The 23,971-nt window shown below is 34.8% G+C and overlaps 1 protein-coding gene across 1 annotated transcript in view; it reads right to left on the bottom strand.

The window, feature by feature from the left end:
* The window catches only part of PTPRQ (protein tyrosine phosphatase receptor type Q), a 212,754-nt gene that overhangs the window by 157,426 nt on the left and 31,357 nt on the right, over nt 1–23,971 (bottom strand). The window contains exons 11-17 of the mRNA XM_050749268.1: nt 22,869–23,030; nt 22,590–22,769; nt 21,875–21,982; nt 21,451–21,732; nt 11,514–11,696; nt 11,086–11,187; nt 7,333–7,453 (exon numbers count right to left, since the gene is read on the bottom strand). Of these exons, the coding sequence (XP_050605225.1) occupies nt 7,333–7,453; nt 11,086–11,187; nt 11,514–11,696; nt 21,451–21,732; nt 21,875–21,982; nt 22,590–22,769; nt 22,869–23,030 (1,138 nt within the window). The remainder of the gene's footprint in view (nt 1–7,332; nt 7,454–11,085; nt 11,188–11,513; nt 11,697–21,450; nt 21,733–21,874; nt 21,983–22,589; nt 22,770–22,868; nt 23,031–23,971) is intronic.

The raw sequence follows: 23,971 nt of genomic DNA, 5'->3' as shown, positions 1-23,971 counted from the left end.
AATGGAATACTATGCAGCAATAAAAAAGAATGAGATACCATCATGGTCATTGTGTTAAGTGAAATAAGTCAGGCACAAAAGACAAATTTCATATGTGCTCATTTATTTGTGGATGCTAAATATCAAAACAATTGAACTTACGGAGATAGGAGAGTAGAAGGGTGGTTACCAGAAGCTGGGAAGGGTAGTGAGGAGGGATGGGGAAAGTGGGGATGGTTAATGGGTAAAAAAAAATAGAAAGAATGAATATGACCTAGTATTTGATAGTGCAACAGGGTGACTATAATAAATAATAATTTAATTGTACATTATAAAATAACTAAAAGTATAATTAGATTGTTTATAACATGAAGGACAAATGCTTAAGGGGATGGATACCCCATTTTCCATGATGTTATTATTACTTGTTACATGCTTGTATCAAAGTATTTCATGTGCCCCATAAATATATAAACCTACTATGTACCTACAAAATTTTCTTTAAGTTAAAATGAAATAAGAGGGTGTGATGGGAACCACGGTAAACAACTAAGCAAATGCTTCAAATAAAAGACAGTCACCATTCAACTCTGCTGATTTTTTCTACAGGAAATATGGCAAAAGTGTTCTGATTTTTATAAGGGACAAAGGAAATTGAAGTTTTACAAGAGATCTACTCATTTTTTTTAACACTGACAATCAATTCTAAATTTATGATCCACTTGCAAAGCATGAGTGGCCATGGGCTTGACCTTGGCACTCAAGCTTCCAAGTGATTCAGAAAATGACTATCAGGAAACAGCTGAGGGAGAACATTGGTCAGAACATTGGTCATCCCACTATTAAGCCCCAAAAAGCATTCATGTGCTCTACCACTCCATCTATCTGTATTTCTTTCTTTCATCTTCCCAACATAGCCTCAGTATTCCATGTCTATAATGCTACTTGTCAAACTCTTGACAGTCATTCCTGCTGCCTTCATACACTGCCTCCACTGAGATGCTCTCCTAATTCACAAATCTATCTTTACCACTTTCACTCCAAAGTGGATATAACTTCAGAAAATCTGAAATGGCCCCCTTCACATTTTGATTATTGATCTATATTATATGCAGTAACCATGAGGTCATTTGTAACACGGTGAAAGTCTTTCAGAAAACTTGAAGAAACTAGAGTAGGTATACCTTTTTAGGATTCAGAAGTCCATTTACAAAGGTAAGTTTTATGTTACTGGGGGAATTATTTGACCAGTGATATTTAATAAAGAGCTGCATTAGAATTATTTTGACTTCCTAACATATTCTTTGGCAAGTGTTTTTCAATTATTTCACATATCTTATCTGCAATAAGTCTTCAATCGTTTTAAGGTGCTGTATGTTATATATCTCCCCACAGGGTTTAATAAACATTTGTCAGACTGACTGTTTCAGAATTACCTCTCGTAATTACTACTAAGAAAATTGAGAAACATTTCAGAGTGGAAGATTTGTATATGTTAGAATTTTAAGCATCACTTTCAGTCCTCAGTCTTTTAGCTATAGAGGGTATATTCTCTTAGAAGTTTCCTAAAGAAAGAAGAAAACTACTGTTAAATTTTACTGACACATCTAGAAGTAAAAGCGCTAAACAATTCCAAGTTGAATTCAAGAAAACAGTAAATAAATAAGTTCTACTAGAACATCATGCCTCAATTCAAAACATATTAAAAGAATAAGCTTACAGCACTTCAGTAGAAATCCATTTATTTAATGGTGGTTGCCTTAGGAATTTAAGGACTGTGTGCCATTTTTAAAGTATGTGTTATTTATCAATAACTGCAGGGGAAAAAATGCTAGTTTACCATCTGGATGGATGATAAAAGTTATTTTGCAAAGCAAACTTCAGAAGGAAAAATCATTTTAAAATGCAACAGATTAAAACAGATTTCTGAACACACTATCTACAAACCAAGTGTGACTCATATAATAATGGATATAAAATGGTTACGCATTAATCCTCATGAGTTATTTTGCCAAGAAATATTAATGATAAAGAAAAAAGTTACCCAATATAACAAATATAATAGGCAGTCTGCATTTTGAAGACACACTCAAAAAAAGAGAAATATTCAGCCAGATGCAGTGGCTCACGCCTGTAATCCCAGTATTTTGGAAAGCTGAGGCAGGAGGATCACCTGAGGTCAGGAGTTTAAGACCAGTCTGGCCAACATGGCGAAACCCCGTCTCTGGTGAAAAAAGCTAAGTGTGGTAATGGGCACCTGTAATCCCAGCTACTCGGGAGCCTGAGGGAGGAGAATCACTTGAACCCAGGAGGCAGAGGTTGCAGTGAGCCAAGATGGTGCCATTGCACTCCAGCCTGGGCAACACAGCAAGACCCCCTCCACCCTCAAAAAAGGAAATATTGAAATAAATGTCTTTATAAGAATTTGGTAATTATTGGATCAACTGAAATAATGTAAACTGAGAATTATGAGAGAACTATGGACTCCTGAAGCAGGAATCCTGCTAACAATGATAGCTACCATTTATTAAGTACTTTATAGGAACCAAAGATAATTGAGTGACAGAGCCAAGATTCAAACCCATGTCTCACTGACTGAAAATCCATGTGTATTACATTATGATACCTGCCTCTTCTCCCCATAATAAAACCGATTATGGTAAGAGTCCCCCAAAAAGATTAGTGATCACTAATGAAAGAATCCAGAATTATGACCATTCCCTTCGCTACACTTACTATACCTTACAGGGCTATTTCCAACTAAGTATGTTAGTAAGATACTAAAGCATAAAGCTTCCAGCAAGCATCTTAGTAAGATGATGCTGAAAATTTAAATATATATCTGTGTATATTTAATTATCATTTATATATATATAGACACACATATATATTATAGATAATATTCTTGAATATGTTAAGGTCTTTCACCTTTTTTGTTCTTTATGTAATCTCACTCTATTCCACTGAGTCATCCATTATCTGAAAAAGCATCACTATTCTTATTGCAGAAATGCAATGAGAAAAAAATACAATAATTATATATAATATAATTATTATATGTAATAATTATATAATACATAATTTAATATAATATATATAATGTATATGTACATATATGTATATTGTATAATGTATTATATATGAAATATTATGTATAATATTTATATATTTTATATATTTATATATATAATATATATTTTATATATACACAGTTTCTAACTTAAAACATACTCTTCATTCATTCGTCCATCGAACAAACATTGTTTCAATTATCTGTCAGGTAATAGTCTCTTCTAAATACAGCAATGAACAAAGTAGATTTTAAAGCAGAGAGAGGGAGAGTGGGAGAGAGAGAGAGAGTGTGTGTGTGTGTGTGTGTGTGTGTAAAATAAAGCCAAGTTTTACTGAGGGAAAAGTGTTTTCTACATTCCATTTACACATCAAGAGCCAACCCTGGATTGAGACCAGAGTTTTATAATTAAGTAGTTATAATTAAATTAAGACCCTTGAAGTGTAGAAAGAAAAGAGTACACGGAAGAAGGAAATTTCCATCTGTCAAAAGAAAGAAAGGTAAAAGGAAAAATTTTGCACTACGAAAAAAGAGTGAGAGAAATAAAAGGGCAAAGACATCACACTGGAGTGTCCCAAGATCTTAGGGTAAGGGTTGAGTGGTGACAACACCTGAATAGATTTGGGAGGGAAATCCCAGTGTAAAGAAGCCTTCTTCTTTTTTCTCAGGATGGAGATAAATATGACAAGCCGCTTAGAAAATCTCTGTGTGGAGCAAGATGTAAGGGCTCCTCTAGCAGATCATCCAGAGCTAGAGAAGGGTGTGGAGGTAACCTTCTCAAATCCTTCACACTGTAGATTGGTGCAGAGAAATCAGCTGGGAGTATCTAGCTACCCGAGGTTCAACACAGACGTGTTAGGGAACCAGGGGACTAGAATAAGCCTTGAGGCTGGACCAAGGATAAAACAGAAAATAGGAACCTTGAAACTACAAGCGGTGACTGCAAGTTTGTGCCAGAATGATTCCATTAAAAGGTCAGGTGAGGTGTCTCACAATATTGATATGGGAGAGGGGCAGGGAAGTGCTGGGTAGAGAAGGGCAGGTCCCTGGCTAGGGCTCCACCCCGGGCTTGTGCCCAGGGACCTAGATGAAGACAGGCATTTCTGTTTTCCCGCCTAAATGTTGCATTTCCCAACACCACCCTGGCCCACCACGCCCCTATCCTGTGCCTATAAAAATCCCAAGACCCTAACGGGGATACACACAAGCGGCTGGACGTTGACAGGAACACGTCGGCGGAAGACACAGCGGCTGGACATCGAGAGGAACACAGCGGACTAACAGCACACACTGACAGACGCCGCAGGCCAGCAGGCCATCAACCAGCGGAACAACGCACAGTTTGGCGGGTGAGGACGAAGGACAGTGCGCTGCTGAGTGACCCGACTCCAGGGGAAAACCATCTTCCCACTCCATTTCCCTTCTGGCTCCCTGCCTTGCTGAGAATTATCGCCACTCAATACATCGTGCACTCATTCTCCAAGCCCCGTGTGATCCAGTTGTGGTACTCCAAGGCAAGAAAACCCTCTGTCCTTGCGATAAGGCACGGGGTCTAACTGAGCTAACACAAGCCGCCTACGGATGGCTAAACTAAAAGAGCATACTGTAACACAGGCCCACTGGGGTTTCAGCTGAAAACATTCACCCTTAGACCCTGCCATGGGGTCGGAGCCCCACAACCTGCCCGTCTGCATGCTCCCCCTAGAGGTTTGAGCAGCGGGGCACCAGAGAATTGAGCCACGCCCCCGTTGCACGCGCTGCGAGCAGGACAAGGGAACTTTTTCTGTTTCAATATTACGGATTTGAGATTACCTCACCCCATTTTCAATGGGCTTCCCCTGTACCCAGACTACCTCAGAAAACGAGATAAGGATACCTCTTGACGGATGAGAGAAAAAGTACAATTGAAGAGTTAAACTTTGAATTGATTGAATATTTACCCAAAAGAGACTGAATTAAACCCAGAGGGAATGATAAATGAATGGGTTATCTAAAATCAGTGCTTTCATCAACCCCAGCATCACTGCAAAAAGCAAAAAGAACCAGTTACAGAAAATAAAAGGTCATGTTCTATATGACATCAGAATTGTTGCATATAAAATTTGAGCCATGCTATATTCTTAAGAGGTGATGTAATGTACATTGTCATTACTTATTCCTAACAAATCCTGATACCTTTAGACATTTTGGAATTATAAATAGACAACTAAAGTTATAGTTAAGTTCCTAGAATAGGAGGCTCCCATTGACATGGGAGTTCATACCCAGAGAAAGAAAAACTGGGTAAACAGCATCCCTTAAAATGCTATCCCACCACATGTGTTTCTGTCTAGGTGTGCTATGCATTATGCTAAAAATACCCGGAAGCTCAAGGAAGGGAAGCATGATCACTGCATACAAGAACACAGTTATTCTCATAATGCAGGGCTGAAAATTCCCGCCAGAAAAATCTTGATTCTCGCTTAATTAATCTGTTTCATTTAATTTTTCTTTCTAACTTAGTAAATGGCATCATATTCTAGTAGTAATCACACTTGATTCAAAAATCTAGAAGTCATTTTTGATTCTTCTCTTTTTCTTATCTGCACAGCCAATCCATCACCAAGTCCTGTTAGTTTTTCTTCCCAAATGTAGCTCAAAGTTGCCCACTTCTCCCCTCCATTGTCACTACCATCTCTTTCCCAGACTACTAAAATAGCCTAGCATCCCTGCTAATATTTTTGTCCCTGACAGTTCATTCTCTGTAAGGAATCTAAAGTGATTTAAATTATCTATGAACTCCCTTTATAGTTAGAATGAAAACAAAATCCTTACCATGGCTTGACTCCTGAACTTTATCTCCTGCCCCCACTGTTACCCTCCTCTGGTTCTCTAATCCCTAGCAACATTGACCTCCTCTCTGGTCTTCAGAGTGACCAGTTGTGTTTCCCCACAGAGTTTGTGCAGTTGATATTCCCTCCTTCTTGAAAGTTCTGCCCTGTAGATTTTTACATGGCAAGAAAATCTTTCTTGTCAACTGGATCACAGCTCAATGCCACTTTTTCAAAGAGAACTTCCTGAAGCATCCCAACAAAAGTAGACCTCCTTCCCCCAACGTTCCCTTGTTTGCTTGTTTATGGGTATAAAATCCAGTTATCTCTTTGGAGTGTAAGAGATACAAGATCCTTGAGGGCAAGGGTCTTATGTGAGTCTTGTTCATCAGTATATAGGTATTCTATCAATATTGTTCAATGAATGAATGAGTGAATAAATAAATAGGGTAATGAAAAGGAATGGTTACCTTCTTCCCACTGTTTCCTTTTCACTAACTGGGAGTCATGACACTCCCAGTTTCATCATGACTAGGCAAAGTCACTAGGAATCAGGCAACAAAGTAAAAAATATATATATAGTCTTAAAGAGAAATATGCAAAGGGGTTAAAGGGGAATTAGGAAAGAAAAATCTTAATTTAGGAAAAGGAAGAGGAGACTTCTTCAAAACACCATAGCATCTCCCTCAATGCTGGTCCTTCCAATTCAGAAATATAAAAGGAAATGGCTATGTTTTATGAAGTATTGTGTAAATTGTATTTTCTGAGTTGAAATATATGAAATACACTAGGTAATGTATTACCTAACTGGTGAATCTCAAGAGGATTTACATTACATCAAAGTGAAGATTTCAATCTACAAAGTTCTCATGAAGTAGTATAAGCATGTTAACTGACATGAGATACAATGTAGGATTTCATCTTTTTCACAATTGAAGGATAAACAGGTAATCAGGGTAATGGTGATCAGAAATAAAATACATTGTTTACATTTCAATAAAAAATTGACCTTAAATAACAGATTTCTTTAAAAATAGCTATTTAAAATGTTTAAAAATAACAGATTTCTTTAAAATAGCTATTTAAAATGTTTAAAATGTTTACTAAAATTACTCTGCTCAAGGGACGCTTGAAAGATGGTGACATGAGAGTACTTGTGTAAAACTTCAGAAGTTTAAAATTATATGCTCACATTTATACAAGTTGACTTGTCAATGACTTTTAAGAGTAGAAATTTAGTATAATTATGCATAACACATAATTTTTTGTTTTAATTGCAAAATTATTTCATTTGACTATGATTGACTCACTACATAAAAGGGGAAAAACTTATTTCTTAATAAAAACATATTAACTAGCCTATTAATAATCAGGTTTCTAGCACCACATTCTGAAATCTCAAAACTGCATTCCTATTATGTTACAGATTAATATCTGTTCTCAGAACTATTTCCAAAAAAAAAAAATTATTACCAGACATAAACTGTGTAATAAAGGATAATTCCATTTGGCTCCAGAGGTGGTTGCCATGACAACTTCACCGTGACACCAGACAACTGTTTTACAGAGAAGTCTTGAGGGGGAGAATCAGGAGCTGAAAAGTTAGGGTATAGAATAATGTATTTTATTAAACATATATAAGAAAAAGTTAACATGGAAATACACACAATTTTTATTATAAACTTTCTGGTAAAGGAATTAGGTTCAGTGCTTTTCTCCAGAAGCACGAGAGACTGTTTATTTTCAAAATGAGATGATAAAGGAAGATTTTGCATGGTGGTATTAGAACATCTGTTTCTGTGATTCAATGGAAAAAAATATTTCATGAGAAAGTAGAACAAGGGGTATGTCACAGTGACTCACCTACTGTTCAAGTACATCTTGGTCAACTGTCATCCTCTAATAAAAATAAAAACTTTATTGAGGGTGAATAAATACACAATAAAAGGGGTCCCTAGACAATAAAAAGAGGTGGGAAAAAAATCACACATCCAAGAAGTTGGGAAAGTGATAAGCATAACATTGGGAAAGCAGTTAAAATGACTGACCTCACAAATGAAAACTACATTCCTCAATCTCTGTTGTGTCATTAAAAAGTAAAATAATATCAAACTCTGTTCACTCAGTCTTCAAAATTGGTTTACAAAGGAAATACCAATGTAGCACATAAATAAGAAAATAATGCAGAATCTACTTACAACTCTGCTATAATAGTGTAAAATACAAATACATTTGCTATTTGGCATTGAATAAGTGGTAAAAAAAACATTACTGCAAAATAGTTAGCCAACTTTATACTTCCATTTAGGTAAAACATTTAGAATGGCATTTCTCAGCTGCTGTGTAACACCACAGTAATGTCTTAGAATAATAGAATACAACTTTTTGCATGTAAAAAAGGAAAACACTAAAATTTGGTTCATTGTTACAGTGATGCACGGAATGTGAATTCATAGGTAGCTAATAGAAATTCTGAAAATTTGTTTACATCTTTAAACAATGGCAATTGAAATACAGTCCATGTACAGATCACTATTTCCAACAATTTGGACAGAATCCTGCCTGACTTCATTTTTTTTCTTTTTTACTTCTCTGAATAATCTCAGCTACAGTCGTACGTGTTCCCATGTGTGCATGTTTTCATTATTTTACTAACAATAATTTTCCAAATAATTTTATTGAGCAGCAGAAAGTTTATGAGACAAGTTATAAGGAATAATAGTGATAGCTGTATTTGGTATTTTCATTTGGTTATTTTCACTGGCACTACAATAATGTTGCTATCAAATAATAGTTATCACAAGAATGTATGCATCAATGAAAGATGTCTGTTTCCCAAGATAAGAATTATCTCTGAAAATTCTCTTTCGTTTGTCAAAACAAAAACCTATAAATATTTCTCCTAGCATCCTTGTAAAATCTGTTTATTGTTTACAAAAAGGACTTCAATAAAAAATGCAGTAACTTAGAAACTAATATGTTGCAACTAACCATTTCTAACATGCTCTAAGATGCTTATGTGGAATACCAGATAAAGGTTGGTGCCTTTAAAAGCTAACCTTCAGTAGATCTCTGAATATTTTATTTTTAATGTAAAACATTTTATTGCTAAGTAAATGTAATTAACATGTCTATCCAAAAAAAAAATCAGTGCACACCCACTGTAGCAGACTAAGTTTTAATCACTTTGGCATATGTATTCTAAAATGTTTTGTCATATGTATTCTAAAATATAATCTAACAAAATTGAAACTAGAAAAATTAGAACTTTTGCAGTGCATTCAATTTGTCATCTCAGAGCATTGCAAGGTAGCTGAGAAAGGAACTTCACAGTCTATCGCTCCTCTGCCTGGCATGATCTTTCCAATTTCTCGCCCTCCTTTTTTATTCATCTTCATGTCACAGCTTTGACATAACTTCCACAGCTTAACTTTACCTCACATCCCAGAGTAGCTTAGGTCCTTCTTTTGTCCTGGTGAATAATTTGGGGAAACATTTATGCCAGTAATTAAAATCATAAAAATTATTTGTTCACACATTTGTCAAATTTAGGTCTCTTGTGCTAACCACGAGCTGCATGAGGGCAAAGAGTTCCTAATTCCCAAATAGGCAAATTTTCTCAGATCTTTATCCATTCTCGATTTTCTGCAATTTTTCAACAAGGGAGCCTTGTTCTTTATCCTATTCCTTAGAAATTATATGACTTGGCCAAGAATTTAGATGGAACTTTACCTTGAGGAAGCATATTTTTAACGGCCCAGGTAATTCAGATACACAACATACTTTGGAATTATTGACTTGAGTGGTAAAAGCTCTGCCTGCTCAAAATATATGTTCACTACTGGTCTCATTCCATCATATAAGATCTCAAATTCTTGCCATTAGGACCTTTTGATTAGATTAGTTACATAGAAGTGGGTATTATTTTCAGAAAGACATTGGTAAATTTTTTACTAATATTATCTTAAGTATATATAAGATAGAAAGGAGCACTAACTTTCTTCCCCAGTTTTTAACCATTGACTTACTTGGAAGGATTTTTTTATTAAGATAATTTTAACTTTGAGAGCAAGGAGAATCTATTTATGAAAAAAAAATGGAATTTTGGCAGGTAAATGTGATGGAAAAGCAAGCATAGTAAGAAGATACAATGACTATGGAAAACTGACCCACGGAGGCATCACACTTAGAAACTGGGGCAACCCAGAGAGCCCTAGCCAAGATGCTTTGGTGAAATTCTTTGGTAGAGGTTAAAACATGGAGAGACCTGCAAAAAGAGAAGAGGGATGTGGAGACTTTATTCTTTTAAAAAGAAAGAGAGCAATGCTGGGAAAAGTCTCCCTTCCTAGCAGTGTCTAATGCACATTCTGTCCTGGTGAATGATTCTAGACTCTTAAAATTCATAGGCTATGGCCTAGCTTTAAGATAGGGAAACTTGACAGAAAGAAAGACAAAAAAAAAAGATACTCCACAAACACGTATGATACTTCCAGGCCTACCCTTCATGGAAACAGAAATTCCTTTTACAGAAAAAAAAAATAATATTCTCTAAATATGCAATGTATAAAATATAAAATGCAAAACCTAATCCCAAATGTATCTTTCAAAAGTTATTTTCTTAGCATAATATATGTCTAACTTGGTAAGGTATCAATGTAAAGTGGCCTCAGTAGTAAAGCTGATTTTATTTGGGTTAGGGAAAGGTATGTTTAAATATTCAACATGAAAGCTACTAACATTGGGGAATAGCATCTTGTCCAATTATATAGGGAACCTGTACAATAGCCTGATCTCATTATCAAGCTAATCCTTAATATCATAAAAAAGTGCTGAACATTTACATAAACATAATCTGCTTCAAAGCTCATGTTAATGTCTATTCTTAAAAATGTAAAAGTTGAAAAACACAGTCATGACATATATCAGTTAATGTTCAAATCAAATTTTTAGCCTTAAAAATGTCCATGGAAAAACATGACTGACTGTTTTTTACAGAGTACTGATGACTTTAGAAAAATAAAAAGCATTTTATGCCTGATTTCACTGAATGTAAATCTAACATTGCTAGCTTATTTTATACCATGACAATGAAATCGCTGTATAACGCTGGTATGGTACACAACTGATACCCATGACTAGAGGAGTTTTTACATTGTTTCATTCTATATATGTGTTTCTCGAAATATTATAGAATCAAAGTATATCAATATCCACTATTATATTTACCATCTTCCTCAGTCAGTATACTTATGGGAGCACTCCGAACTCCTTCACCTTTGAGTGTACTAGCAGACACCTCAATCATATATTGGGTATATTTCTTCAGTCCTAAATAGAAATAAAATAGGTAAGAGGCAAACTATGAAATGGCTCTCAATACAATCTTCCAAAAATAAAAACTAAGTGAAAATGTCATTCTTTGGCAACAGTAGTTCTTATTTATGAAGACAAAATGATATAGGATAAAGTGGAAAAGGACGGATCTACAGTATTCTTTCATGTGACTTGCAATAAACTCCTAGCTTATTTAACCAAAAAGACAAAACTGTAATACCCTGCATGAAAATAATCTCAAACTATTAACATTAAGCTAATATTTGTGGTTACTCTGTCGTTATAAATGCAAATATCCAATATTAGATTTGTTCTTTTACCTTTAATGTTTTGGGTTAAAGAGGTTGTATTTATAGTTCTTTCCTCATTTCCATTACTTCTCTTGAGATAAATTGTATATTTTTGTATGATTCCATTGGGACTACTTGGGGGCAGGAATGATAGCTCAATCTCTCCAGAAGAAATATTTTTGTAAGTGATATTTTCTGGTGCACTATCAGGCACTGAAAGAAACAAAAAAATATAGATACATAAAACAATTCCATTCGAAAAATCTATTCTGCTGAAATTGTCACTGAAGCGCACTAGGTTATTTACATGTGAACGTTCACTAGAATGCAATGGTAATAAACATCCTGAATGAAGTAAGGTATAAATAAATTATAGGACTTACAACTGTATAAGAAAAATTTTCATTCAAAAGAAAATACTACTATGATTCCACAGAATAATAGTCATAAGATGATACGTTTACTAAAATACTTGGAACTATAGGAACCTATCTTGTACTGAAGAACACACAGATACAAGAAAGAGAATTTTAAAACACTTAAAACTTGATTCTACTCCTCATTAATGATAATATAAAAAAAGATCAGTAGGTTAGTTTTGGTCGACAACAGGGTCTATGACAAGGCAAGGAGTCCTTCCTAGATGTGAGACTGCATATTATGACCTGGCAGCAAAACTACCTCCCAAGAATATGGGATATCATTAAGTAAAACACTGGTTTTCTGTATCTAACATTTTTATATGGAATACATTATACATAAAATGGTTTTCCATGTAAATTTGAGCCCAAAACTATATACAAGATTCCAATTCCGATAAAATATTGGAGCAGATACCCTAAATTGAGTGAATATCTTACTTAAAATAACTAAAACTCTGCATAACATTAAGATAAATTTTCTTTAAGAAATTCTGGTGCTGAAAAGAAAGTTAGAATCCAGTGGTGACTGGCCAAAAGAAGTCACAGAAAAACAAACAAGCAAACAAAATGCAAAGACAGAAATCCTGAGAAGGAAGCTGGTACTAAAGCCAGTTTTGCCTTGCAGTAGATTGGTTAATTCTAGTGCCTCTGCATTTGTATAGTAACATCTGTGTAGTGTGTCAGAGAAAGACTATAAAGTCCTGGGGCCAGCTGAAGGATGAGCCATATCTCTGCAGAAAGACCTGAAATCCCAAAAGAATGCAACTGTAACCAGTGTTATTATATTGAACAATTCTAGGGGATACTTTAGAGTCTTCTGCATGTGCCATAGAAGTCTATGTGAATGGTAACTCCTGGTCTTGTGCAATGTGATGCATTCATTCTCAAGGAACAGGAAGTGAGAAATAAACCTGCCATGCAGAGAGGACAGAAAGGAAACCTTTTTTCTCTCTTGCCACTCCTCTGGGTGAGAGATAGAAAAGAAATAAAAATTATGCTGTTTTGGATTTATAAGCCTGTCCCCATGATCATATGTTGACTAAATCCATGATACCTATACGTACCCTGAAGAAACCTCTACTTCAGAATTTAAATTAAAATAAAACTGTAGTCCTGAGCTGCTATTACTCCTAAACAACTAGAAGTAAATAAAAATACTTGCTGGAGGAACTCAACTTCAACACAACCCACATAAATTTCTCACAGCTAAAGTTTCAAAGAGTATGAGCTCACGGATAAAATCACTAAACACACAAGCAAATCAGATATCAATAGTGAAAGTCAGCAAAGAAAAGAAAAAACACATACACATACACAGTAGTCAGATTTTGAGATTCCAGATATTGAAATAAAATAGAAATGTTTAATATGTTTCAAGAAATCAAACATATTTTAAAATATGAGCAAAGAATTATTTAAATAATGGTAAATAATATTAAATAACCAAGCAAGTTTGAAGGAGAACAAGATAGATCTTCTAGAACAGAACCAAATAACTAAAATTAAAATTCCCTTGAGGTATTAAAGAGCAGATTAGATAAAGAAGAAGAGAACTTTAGTGAAAAGGATGATAGTATTGAAGAAATTATCAAGAATGTAGATCAAAGAAAACAGTTATGGAAAATACAAAATGGCAGTTGAGACATAGATGATATCTGCAGGGGGTTTAAGATAATAGAGAAAATAAAGAAGAAATATTTAAAGGGATAATGGCTGGGGCTCATCAAAATTATTCAAAGATACCAAACATCAGATCAAATAATTTCAGTAAATCCCAAGCAGAATTTTTTAAAACCATATTTAGACATATCATTGTGAAAATACAGAATACCAAAGAAGAAAACATCTTAACAGTACCAGAAAGAAAACAAATCATCTACATAGTAATAACAATTAGACCAACAATCAACATCAGCTGAAATACAACTGGAATTCTATACCCAGAAAAATAAACAGTAGCAAACTAAAAACATATTCAGACAATAAAAAAAAAAAACCCTGAGGGATAATGCCATCAACACATCCTCAGTAAATGAAATTGTAGACAACGTACTTTAGGTAGAAAACTATTTACCACAGATGAAAGATCAGAGTGGCCAAGATAATGGTTTAAAAATTGAGTACATAGAACAATAACATAAATAATTAACTTGGAGGGTTAAACAATATAAACTAAATAGGTAAATATTATTGCCATTCAAGAGTCCTGTTATAAGACTCTTTTCTTTCAAATGAAAGAAACTGAACTTTTTTATTAGTATTCTAAATTGAATGGATATAAAAAGTACTAATAGTAAATTTAGTAGATAAATAAAATTCAGAAGCCTTAAAAGTGTAGATACAGTGTCCCTCCCCTCGATTGTTACCAGTTATTGGGTTATGGTGTCAAGGCACACTTAATAGGAAAAAGTAATTTTAAAATATTGATATTTTTAAAACTTTGAGATGATTGCAATTCAATGCATAGTTTGATGTAGCAATATAATTCCACTATCCTTTCTATTCTAAACACGCTAAATGTTCTCTAGTGTTTTCCCAGGCCAACACATTGCATTGAGAAAAATCCTCAACATCTACCCTGAATGCTTTCTTAACTTTTGGCTCTAAGTGAAATCTTGGACCTGCTGAGAAATGCCACTACAGTTTAGCCCTCTTGGGTATCATGTTTGTTTTTTTCCCATAGTCCCACTAACCATAGGGCGTAGGAGTTGGGTAGTTGCATTTATTGCTCCTTTTTCCTTCCTGAAGAACAACAGATCCATTGAAGCCCCATTCTGTTAGATACCATCACATGCTACCCCTCTTTAAGACAGACAACTGGTAATACCTCTGTCACTTCTCTGAACATCTCAAAGATGCTATCACTTTGATGACTGACTTCTTCCCTATGACTCAGAGAGGTCAATATCCATGCAAATGATCTATCCACTTCCCTGGACTGTGTATTTCTTTATCTCTATAATTCCAAAAATATTTCCCCCCACCTAAGTTTACCCCACTACACTTCACTGGCTTTCATGGAAACACCCAAGACTTTGTCATTAACAATAACTACCAATATTCCTCTCTTTGACAACTGACTCCTATCTTTCAAGCTTACTGACTCTTATATTTTGAATCCAACAATTCTCTGACCCTCATCAAATCTTTACTGTGCATTACCTCTGTTATGCCTTCATTTCCCTACATGCTCAGGCTAGAGTCCATAGTCACTGTGATCACTTCTTAGCTATATCCATCACTTCCTTCTGTTTTTATTTTACTTTCCTGGCAAATTATAATTGGAATTAAACAAAACTCTGCTAGCTTCACATGCCCAATATAATAACTGAAAATTGCATTTTTTTCAGCTATTAAATAGTGTTTTACAGAGTAAAACACCATTCTATGCTGACTAGTTCCACTTAAATTTATAACCTCAAATCTCAAATGGATCCTTTTCATTTCCTGATAGCTAATGTTTTAGTTAATTCAGTCTCCCACTCTTTAAAGTATGTTTTCACCATATTCTCTCTTCACAAACCTCTGATAAGCCCTCACTCTCTTTATTTGAAGCTAATAAACTTGCTTCTCATTCCATTGCAAAAATAAAAACACTGAGAAGAGAGCTACATTATCATCCGACTTCAAATTTTCCCTTAACTGCCTTCCCTCTTTCCTCCTTTCCAAGCTCCATCCCTCCACGTCTGCACTGGATTTCATTCCTTCTGCCTATTCAGAGACTTTACACTTGAAGTTAGTCAGATACACATGTGAACACACATACACTGTAATATACATTCTGGTGTTTAAAAAGTCTTCTTTTGATTGCACTTGCTCCTTCAGCTATTACTCAAGTCTACTCTCCACTTCATATCAAAATTCCTCAAAATTTGCCATTCCTCATTTTCTACATTTTTTTTTTTTGCCTGTCATACTCTGTTAATCTCACTTTGTTTTTCTCCATTTTTTTCCTGTAAAACCTACTCCTGTGAAGTCACCAATGACCTCCATTCTTGCCAAAGCACTAATCAATTGTATGCCCCATCTTACTTTACTTGTCAGCAGGATTTGACATAGGGAATAAACTCCTTCTACTTGAAAATCTTTATTCACTTGGCTTTGAAGACACTATCTTCTTCTGGTTTTCCTTCTATATCCAGTGACTTCTGCTTTGTCCTTGATTAGCTCTTCTTCTTGTCAAAGTCTATGTGTCGTATTACCCAGGACATAGCTGTAAGCTTCTTAACATCTCCCCCTATTGTCCAGTGATGTGACTTTATCCTCATCCCTTGATTGAATATCAAAGATACAGTGAGGCTCCAAATTGTATATGCAGCTCTGGATCTTTTCCCTGAGCTTTAAACTTATTTATCTAACTGCCTTCATAATGGCACTTGGATATTTGAAACATGTTCCAAACAGAACTCCTGGATGTTCTCCGTATTGACCTCTTCCCTGGACTTCCCCGTCTAAGTAAATGGCACTACCACTCACCCAGATACTCAGACCAACAATCTACTAGTTCATCTTGATTTTTCTCTTTACTTCAACATCCAGCATATTCAGCAGCAATCTGTGAAAACTGTAACCCATATAATGTTCCTATTTCATAATTATTCAAAAGCTCCTCATTAAAATTAAACTGCAAATTTCCTACAATGGCAACCAAGAATCTCATGATCCACCTCTGCCTCTCGCCTCATCTGTGAATTCTCTACCCCAACTCACACTGTTCAAGTGACAGAAATGCCCTGCTCTGCCCCAACTCCACAGTTTTTTTCCTCTACAAGAAGCTGGCAATTGCTATTCTTCCTCTGGAACACTTTTCATCCTTATCGTTGTCTCATTTAATCCTGCACCTCATTAATATCACTGGGCAAATTAATCTCTCAGTGTGGCCTTTCCTCAGTGCTCCATCTCAAATAGCCCACTCACTACTCTTTCTCTCTTCTATCCTTGATATTTTTCACTTAGCAAAACTTACAACTACTAAAAATCACAAATTTGTTTACTGATTTGTTTTCTAATTTCTAATTTTCTAATTGTCTAGTGTCAAGTTTTAGAAAGGTAGAGACAGATCATGTCTTGTTTACTGCTACAGCTACACTATCTAATACAGTGGTAGAACATAATATGGAATCCATAAAAGCTGTTCAGTGAATGAATAAATATATTTAATACGATATAGAATATATTAAAAATAAGAAACTCACAGGTAAGGAATAGATACAAGATTGGGTTGAAAAACTCTTTAATTACAAAAAGGGAATTTGTGATGCTATGCTTGAATTTTATAGCTCAGTGTAACTTCCGATTTTGAAAATTTCGCATTAGATTTAAGTTTTCCCTCCACAGTTGTCTGCCTACCACCAGTAGTCAGTGTGCAAATATGCATTCCTGACCCAAGGCTGATCTCTTTTGTATTTTTATTCATTTACCCTTAGGGAATAACTAGTGCTGGATAGTCAGGTAGATAAAGCAAGACAGACTCAATGACTTACTGATTTTGAAGAGTGATTGACACACTTAGAATTTTCTGAAATAGCACAGAGTGTCCCCCAGTTGTAGAAATATTTTATAAAGTAGATAACTGATGAACACAAAGGAATGATTATAATCAATTGGAATAAGCTGAACCTATTAAAATTCCAAAACAAAAAAATACATAGTCCATGATGATAGTAAAAAAAGGGGAAGTTATCTTGAATCTGCCAAAAGACTATTGTTTGGCATAGATAGCTTTAATGTATGCAGACAAATTTTAAAATGTAATTAATTAATACAAATAAATTTATGGGGTTCTACACAAAATTTTGGTCAACATCTAAGTTATTATCCACTCATGGTTGTTGCAGCGAATCAGACAAGGTGTTTTGTTAAAGGCTTACTGTAAAGACGGTTATGTCTTAAAAAGGAAAGGGAATATGTATAGATCATCAAAAGAGTAATTTGTATGGGAACTTCTCACAGTTGTATTTATGATTATTACACCCTATGAGAAAATAAAAGCAAATCTTAAGCTTGTTGGAAAACTGCACAGTCTTTGATTAAAACACACACACACACACACACACACACACACACACAGAATCAATCTTGTATTGATTTTTCCTGGTGTTTTACTTCCAAGCATTAGTAAACTCTATTTCTCTTAAAAAGATAAGACGTTTAACCAAATACTTTATTCCCATTTTTAATTAGTAATATTAACACATCACTGAGTTAACACATCACTCAATTTCTCATGAAACAATATTGAAGAGTGGGCCCATATTTTTTACATGAATAGAAGGTATAATTACTGTATTTAATAAGATTATTTTGAGCCTAAACACAGAAAAATAGTTGCTCTTGAGCTCATCTTGCTTCAAATGACATTTGAGACCCTACTTAGCATTCTAGCTTCCTCTTTTGCCAAAGGAGCTAAAGTGGGTGGTTTAATAGCAACAAACATAATCTAGGAAAAGTCACTAATGTAGATTCCATTGTCTTCCATTTTCATCCAGGTGGAAAATGCACAGACCTTGAGACTACCCTAACTTAGGACAGAGAACCAGATATCAGGAAGATAGGCATTAAACCCTGTACTCTTACTGTTAGACTTGGCTAGGGAGCCATGGGATATATTGGTTTCCTCTTCTCTTTATTTTTTTAGCCATCTCCGGATTCTATTAAGTGAGGCCTGTAATGGGGGTCAGGAGGCCTATAGTCAAGCCCCAAGTACTATAACTTATGAGTCCTTTTACCCAAATTGTCCTAGGTCTCCTTACCTAAAAATTAAAGGGTTCTGCATGTTTTCTAAGATACTTTCCAAAATGAAAATTCTCATTTTAAACTAAATCTCAAAATTTGTATTCACTTAAAGTTTATTGTCCCTTTCTTCAAATTAAACTCATACAAACAGAAATAAAACAGAAAATAAAATTACATTTTCAATACTAAAAGATTATGTGCATGTAATAATCAGAAAACAAAAAAAAATTGCTTTATAATTCATCATTAAAATAAGGTGTTCCTGATGCTGTGGCCACTTAAACGAAATACTTTATAAGCATTCATAAAAATGGTTATTCTTTCATATCACAATAGAATCTTTCAAAGTTATTACTTTCTTCCCCATGCTGGGCAGAAGCCTAACAACAAAATATCAGTGTAACAATGCACAGAGAGATCTTAGATATAGTTTATAATTTACCAGCTTTGTTGATTACTTCCAAAACAGCATGTGCTGTGAAAGGGAAATGGGTTTTACGTCAGATAGCTTTGGACTCTAATTCCAGCTCATCACTTTCCAGCTGGTGCCATTAGGCAATTAAACACCCACCAACTAATAAAACTTAAGGAGGGAAGGAAATCCTTTTCTTCTACACTGCTTTATCCCCAGGAGGGACTGGTATATTATAAATATTTTTTGAATGAATGAACCTCTCAAACCCTCCATTTTTCATTAGATTCAGTTTTCCGTGAAGATAACAATAATGTACTGCTTTAGTTTAGAATTTTTTCAAGACAATTTCTGTGAAACCCATTAGCAGGCCCGTGACACTTAATAGGTGCTAAAAATATGCTTGTTTCATTTCCTTGACCCACTGCAAAATAAAACTGAGTCATTAAAGATCAGACATTTTTCTCAAAAATACTTATTTTAGGTACAATACCTATAAAAGCAGTGAAACATGCCAATATATGGATTAATATCAATTGTCACTTCAAAGCTCTTGATAACGTAAAATGCTCCTTTCATTACCTTCTTATTCCTGCAATTTCAACTACTGCCATTATCTATGGGCTCTTTTGTATCATCTCATTGTGTTCATTTCTGTGAAGAGTCTCAACAGGATACTTTTCTATAAAAGTAAGCTACTTTACTAGATTTCTAGATCCTCAAGGTCAAGACAGAAATTCATATATAGTATCTGGCTGAACTATATGAAATTGCTGATATTTGGCCATTTGTGACCTATAAAAATGGTAATTTAATGTGGTCCCACCAGTAGCTAGTCAGTAAATATTTATTGTTTTAAATGTACAAATAAAATAGTAACTTTACATTTAGTTATTAATTCTCAGAATACATTGCAGAATTGGCCTAATAGTTATGCCACCAATACATAATTGTAACACAATATAAACAATAAAATAAGATTATCAGACAAACTGTCTTCCTCTAGTTTCACCGAAACTAAAACACAAGTAATTCCTTGCTTGCATTACTTCCTTTAGATGGGATATCTTCTCTCAACCTATCCAGCAACCTCTATAACAGGGATCCCCAATCCCAGGGCCACGGACTAGTACCAGCCGGTGACTTGTTAGGAACTGGGCCACATAGCAGGTGAGCGTCATAAAGCTTCTGTATTTACAGCCACTCCCTATTGCCTGAATTACTGCCTGAGCTCTGCCTCTTGTCAGATCAGTGTCGACATTAGATTTTCATAGAAATGCAAACCCTATTGTGAATTGCCCACGCAAGGGATCTATGTTGTGTGCTTCTTATGAGAATTTAATGCGGGATGATCTGTCACTGTCTCCCATTACCCCCCAGATAGGACTATCTAGTTGCAGGAAAACAAGCTCAGGGCTCCCACTGATTCTACATTATGGTGAGTTGTATAATTATTTCTTGATATGTTATGCTGTAATAATAATAGAAATAAAGTGCACAATAAATGTAATGTTCTTGAATCATCCTGAAACCAACCCCACTTCCCTCCCTAGTCCAGGGAAAAATTGTTTTCCATGAAACTAGTCCCCAGGGCCAAAAAGGTTGGGGACCTCTGCTCTATAACATTCTTCTGCCCATTCCACCCTCCTCATTAAGATCCAGGCCAAATGCTGTCTCCTCCATAAGTCTTCTCCAGGCATGCCATTTTTGTGCTCCCACTCTGCATCTATATACATCTATCTATATACTATCTATATACATACCTCATTATAATCTAAGAATCTATTCCTATGAGTATGTCTCGCTTTTACCTAATTTGAAAGCAAGTAGCCATTCAACCTAAAATTTTTGTTTGTTTGTTTGAGACGGAGTCTCGCTCTGTCGCCCGGGCTGGAGTGCAGTGGCCGGATCTCAGCTCACTGCAAGCTCCGCCTCCCGGGTTTACGCCATTCTCCTGCCTCAGCCTCCCGAGTAGCTGGGACTACAGGCGACCGCCATCTCGCCCGGCTAGTTTTTTGTATTTTTTTAGTAGAGACGGGGTTTCACCGGGTTAGCCAGGATGGTCTCGATCTCCTGACCTCGTGATCCGCCCGTCTCGGCCTCCCTCAACCTAAAATTTATAGGTACATTGAAAGAATCCTTGGCTTCTTAAGGTCTTTTCATTTGAAAATTCATAGATTTTGATTAGTAGTTCCCTTATATAAATCAGACTTTAAAAATTTGTACAATAAACCTTTTCCTGCACTTTTGCCTGAAATAGAAAATTAATTTCTGGATTATACAAAACAAACTAATGAGGGATTTTAGGTTACGTAAAATGTAAGCAACATGGCAACTATCAGCTATGCTTACCATATCACTATGTATTATTAAACAAACAAAGCAAAACAAAGCTCACCAGTCTCCGAAGTCCTTACAGAAAGTAAAGAAGATATCTGATTGCCATGACCAAATCTGGTATAAGATCTTACAGAAATGTTATAGAGGGTGAAAGGTCTTAAGTTCCTTAATATTATGTCTGTTGTTGATGTGTTCTTCATATATGAAGTGTCTCTATTTTTATATAGCACTTCATAAGCAGTAATGATCCCATTGGGCTTTTCAGGTGGTGACCACTTCAACCTTATTTCATTTGCGGTAACATCAATTACGTCAACATCTTGAGGTGATGATTCCGGTTCTAGGGGAAGAAAAGAAAATTTTTAGTACCTATATTTTTATTGATGCTTGTTGCTTTAGACCCTAGAGGTGGCATGAAGTGAAGGCAGTGAGCATGTACAATCACTTTAAAAAAAAATTAAAACCGCAACTGATATTCTTACCATCTTCGAGAGTTCTCACAAAGATGTCATTTTCTTCAGACAAAGAACTTTCTCCAACGTGGGTTGAGGCTGCCACTCTCATTTTGTATTTTGTGTATTTCTTTAACCCTATAAGGACAATAGACAAACTGTTTAATGTCCTTAAAATAATATTCTTGGGATTGGTGTCATTTAATATAAGACCAGTAAGAATAATTTATACGGGGAACTAGCCAAATAATTGCAGTCTCCTCAAATTCGTGGGCTTATAGGCCTTTCCATGTTGGTCATTTCAAATTCTTTCCTGAAATATTAAGGCAACAATTTAAAGTTGAAAAAGTAACTTTTTGGCACACTGCAGGGGGTATAGTTGACTTGGCCAAATACCATATCAGCTGAATTACTTCAGCTGATTTTTGCAGTCGTACATTTTAGTCTTCAATAATGAGTTATTTTGATATACCAGATACAGTATTTCTTAAGTTAAGTAAATTTCTATGAGGCTTGTGATCTGATGCTTTTTACTTCTTTGTGGGTAAATCTAGTTAAAGAAAAACACATTTAATCGAGTTATGTATGCAGGTATTTTAAAAAGATATCCATGGCGACACAAAACAACAAAATATGAATTGACATAGCATGTGCTCTGTAGTATATAAGGCACAGGGAAATGGGCATATTTTCCACCAGAATAGAAATGTAAAACAAACAACAACAATAAAATGTTGTTTTCTACCTGTTATGAGAAAGCTGTTATCTATAGTAGTTATCTGGAATGCTCTGTTTGTATCCAGTTCCATTGCATAAATCGTATAGTGAGTTATTTTTCCATTGGGATATTCTGGAGGATCCCAATATAACAAAATAGATGAAGAACTAATATTTTTATAGTTTATAACTTTAATGGAGCTTGGCACTTAAAAAGAAGAATGAACATATGAATGAAAAGAAAAAGTATCACAGTGTACAACAGCAATATTTGCAGGTAATTGTTTCAAAGGAAATACATCCTTACCTTGCTCACGTGTCCTAACATTGAGAACTGTTGGTGGTCCTTCTCCCATGATGGTGAAAGCAGATACACTAATCATGTGCTCAGTGAAAGGTACAAGTCTCCTGATAACATAAGACAGCTGTTCAGCTGCAATGTCAGTAATATACTGATTCCTTGTAGTTACTGTTTGAATTCAGAAAAAAGAGAAAAAAAGATGTTTGGCTTCACAATCAAAATTATTTTTTCCTTAGACTGTAAAATCTTAAACCTGACTTCTCCTTATTCTTTAATCTCTCCATGCACATCTCTATTAAAAGTAGATGTGTAATAATAGTAAACATAAAAATATTAATTTTAGAGATTGTATTGAATATTACTATGAATTTCTGAGTACCTCCCAATAATAACCACAAACACTTTGTGCTGATAATTTTGCTAGTTTTTACACATTACTCTGAAACATTACATTAGTGTTTTTAAGAAAACATAACTTTATTAAAGAGACTGGTTAGGAATGTTTTCTGAAAAGAAAGAGTAGGCAATAATATATAATTGAAATATTATAAATCAATACCAGGTTTTAGTAGAAGAGTTAAAGAAATACATAATTGAGATATTATAAATCAATACCTGGTTTTAGTAGAAGAGTTAAATAAATAGTTTTATTTGGACTCAAATTTCACCATACAGCCACACATTCAGTAAACCAAATAATTCTTTAAAGCAAGCATGCTTGGATAACTGATAAATAAACATCCCAGAAGGATTTCAAATGTTAGATTTTTGCTTTATTTAGAATTTGTGCTTCTAAAACTCTTTAGTAGCAATTAGGTCAAACTTTAAGTTTTTAAGGGAACATCTGCATCAGAAATCTTGGGACTCTTAATTTTCAGTGTTACCCTCCAGTCATCTTTGCACAAGAAAGATGGATCAGTAAGTGAAATATAAACATCTATTCAATGTAATGTGATTTTTTTTTTTACTAATTCTACCATAAATAGAATAACACTTTTAATTTTGAATGGGACAAATACCAAATCAGAGAAAAGGTAATAAAATAAAATATTCTTCTCATTTAACATTTTAGAAAAGGTAGAAAGAGAATATGTGTCAGGTGAGTATTT

Source organism: Macaca thibetana, chromosome 11, assembly GCF_024542745.1.
Source record: "Macaca thibetana thibetana isolate TM-01 chromosome 11, ASM2454274v1, whole genome shotgun sequence".
Classification (NCBI taxonomy): Eukaryota; Metazoa; Chordata; class Mammalia; order Primates; family Cercopithecidae; genus Macaca; species Macaca thibetana.
Note: the sequence above shows the minus strand (reverse complement) of the source record. Positions and strands in the feature narration are given on the sequence as shown.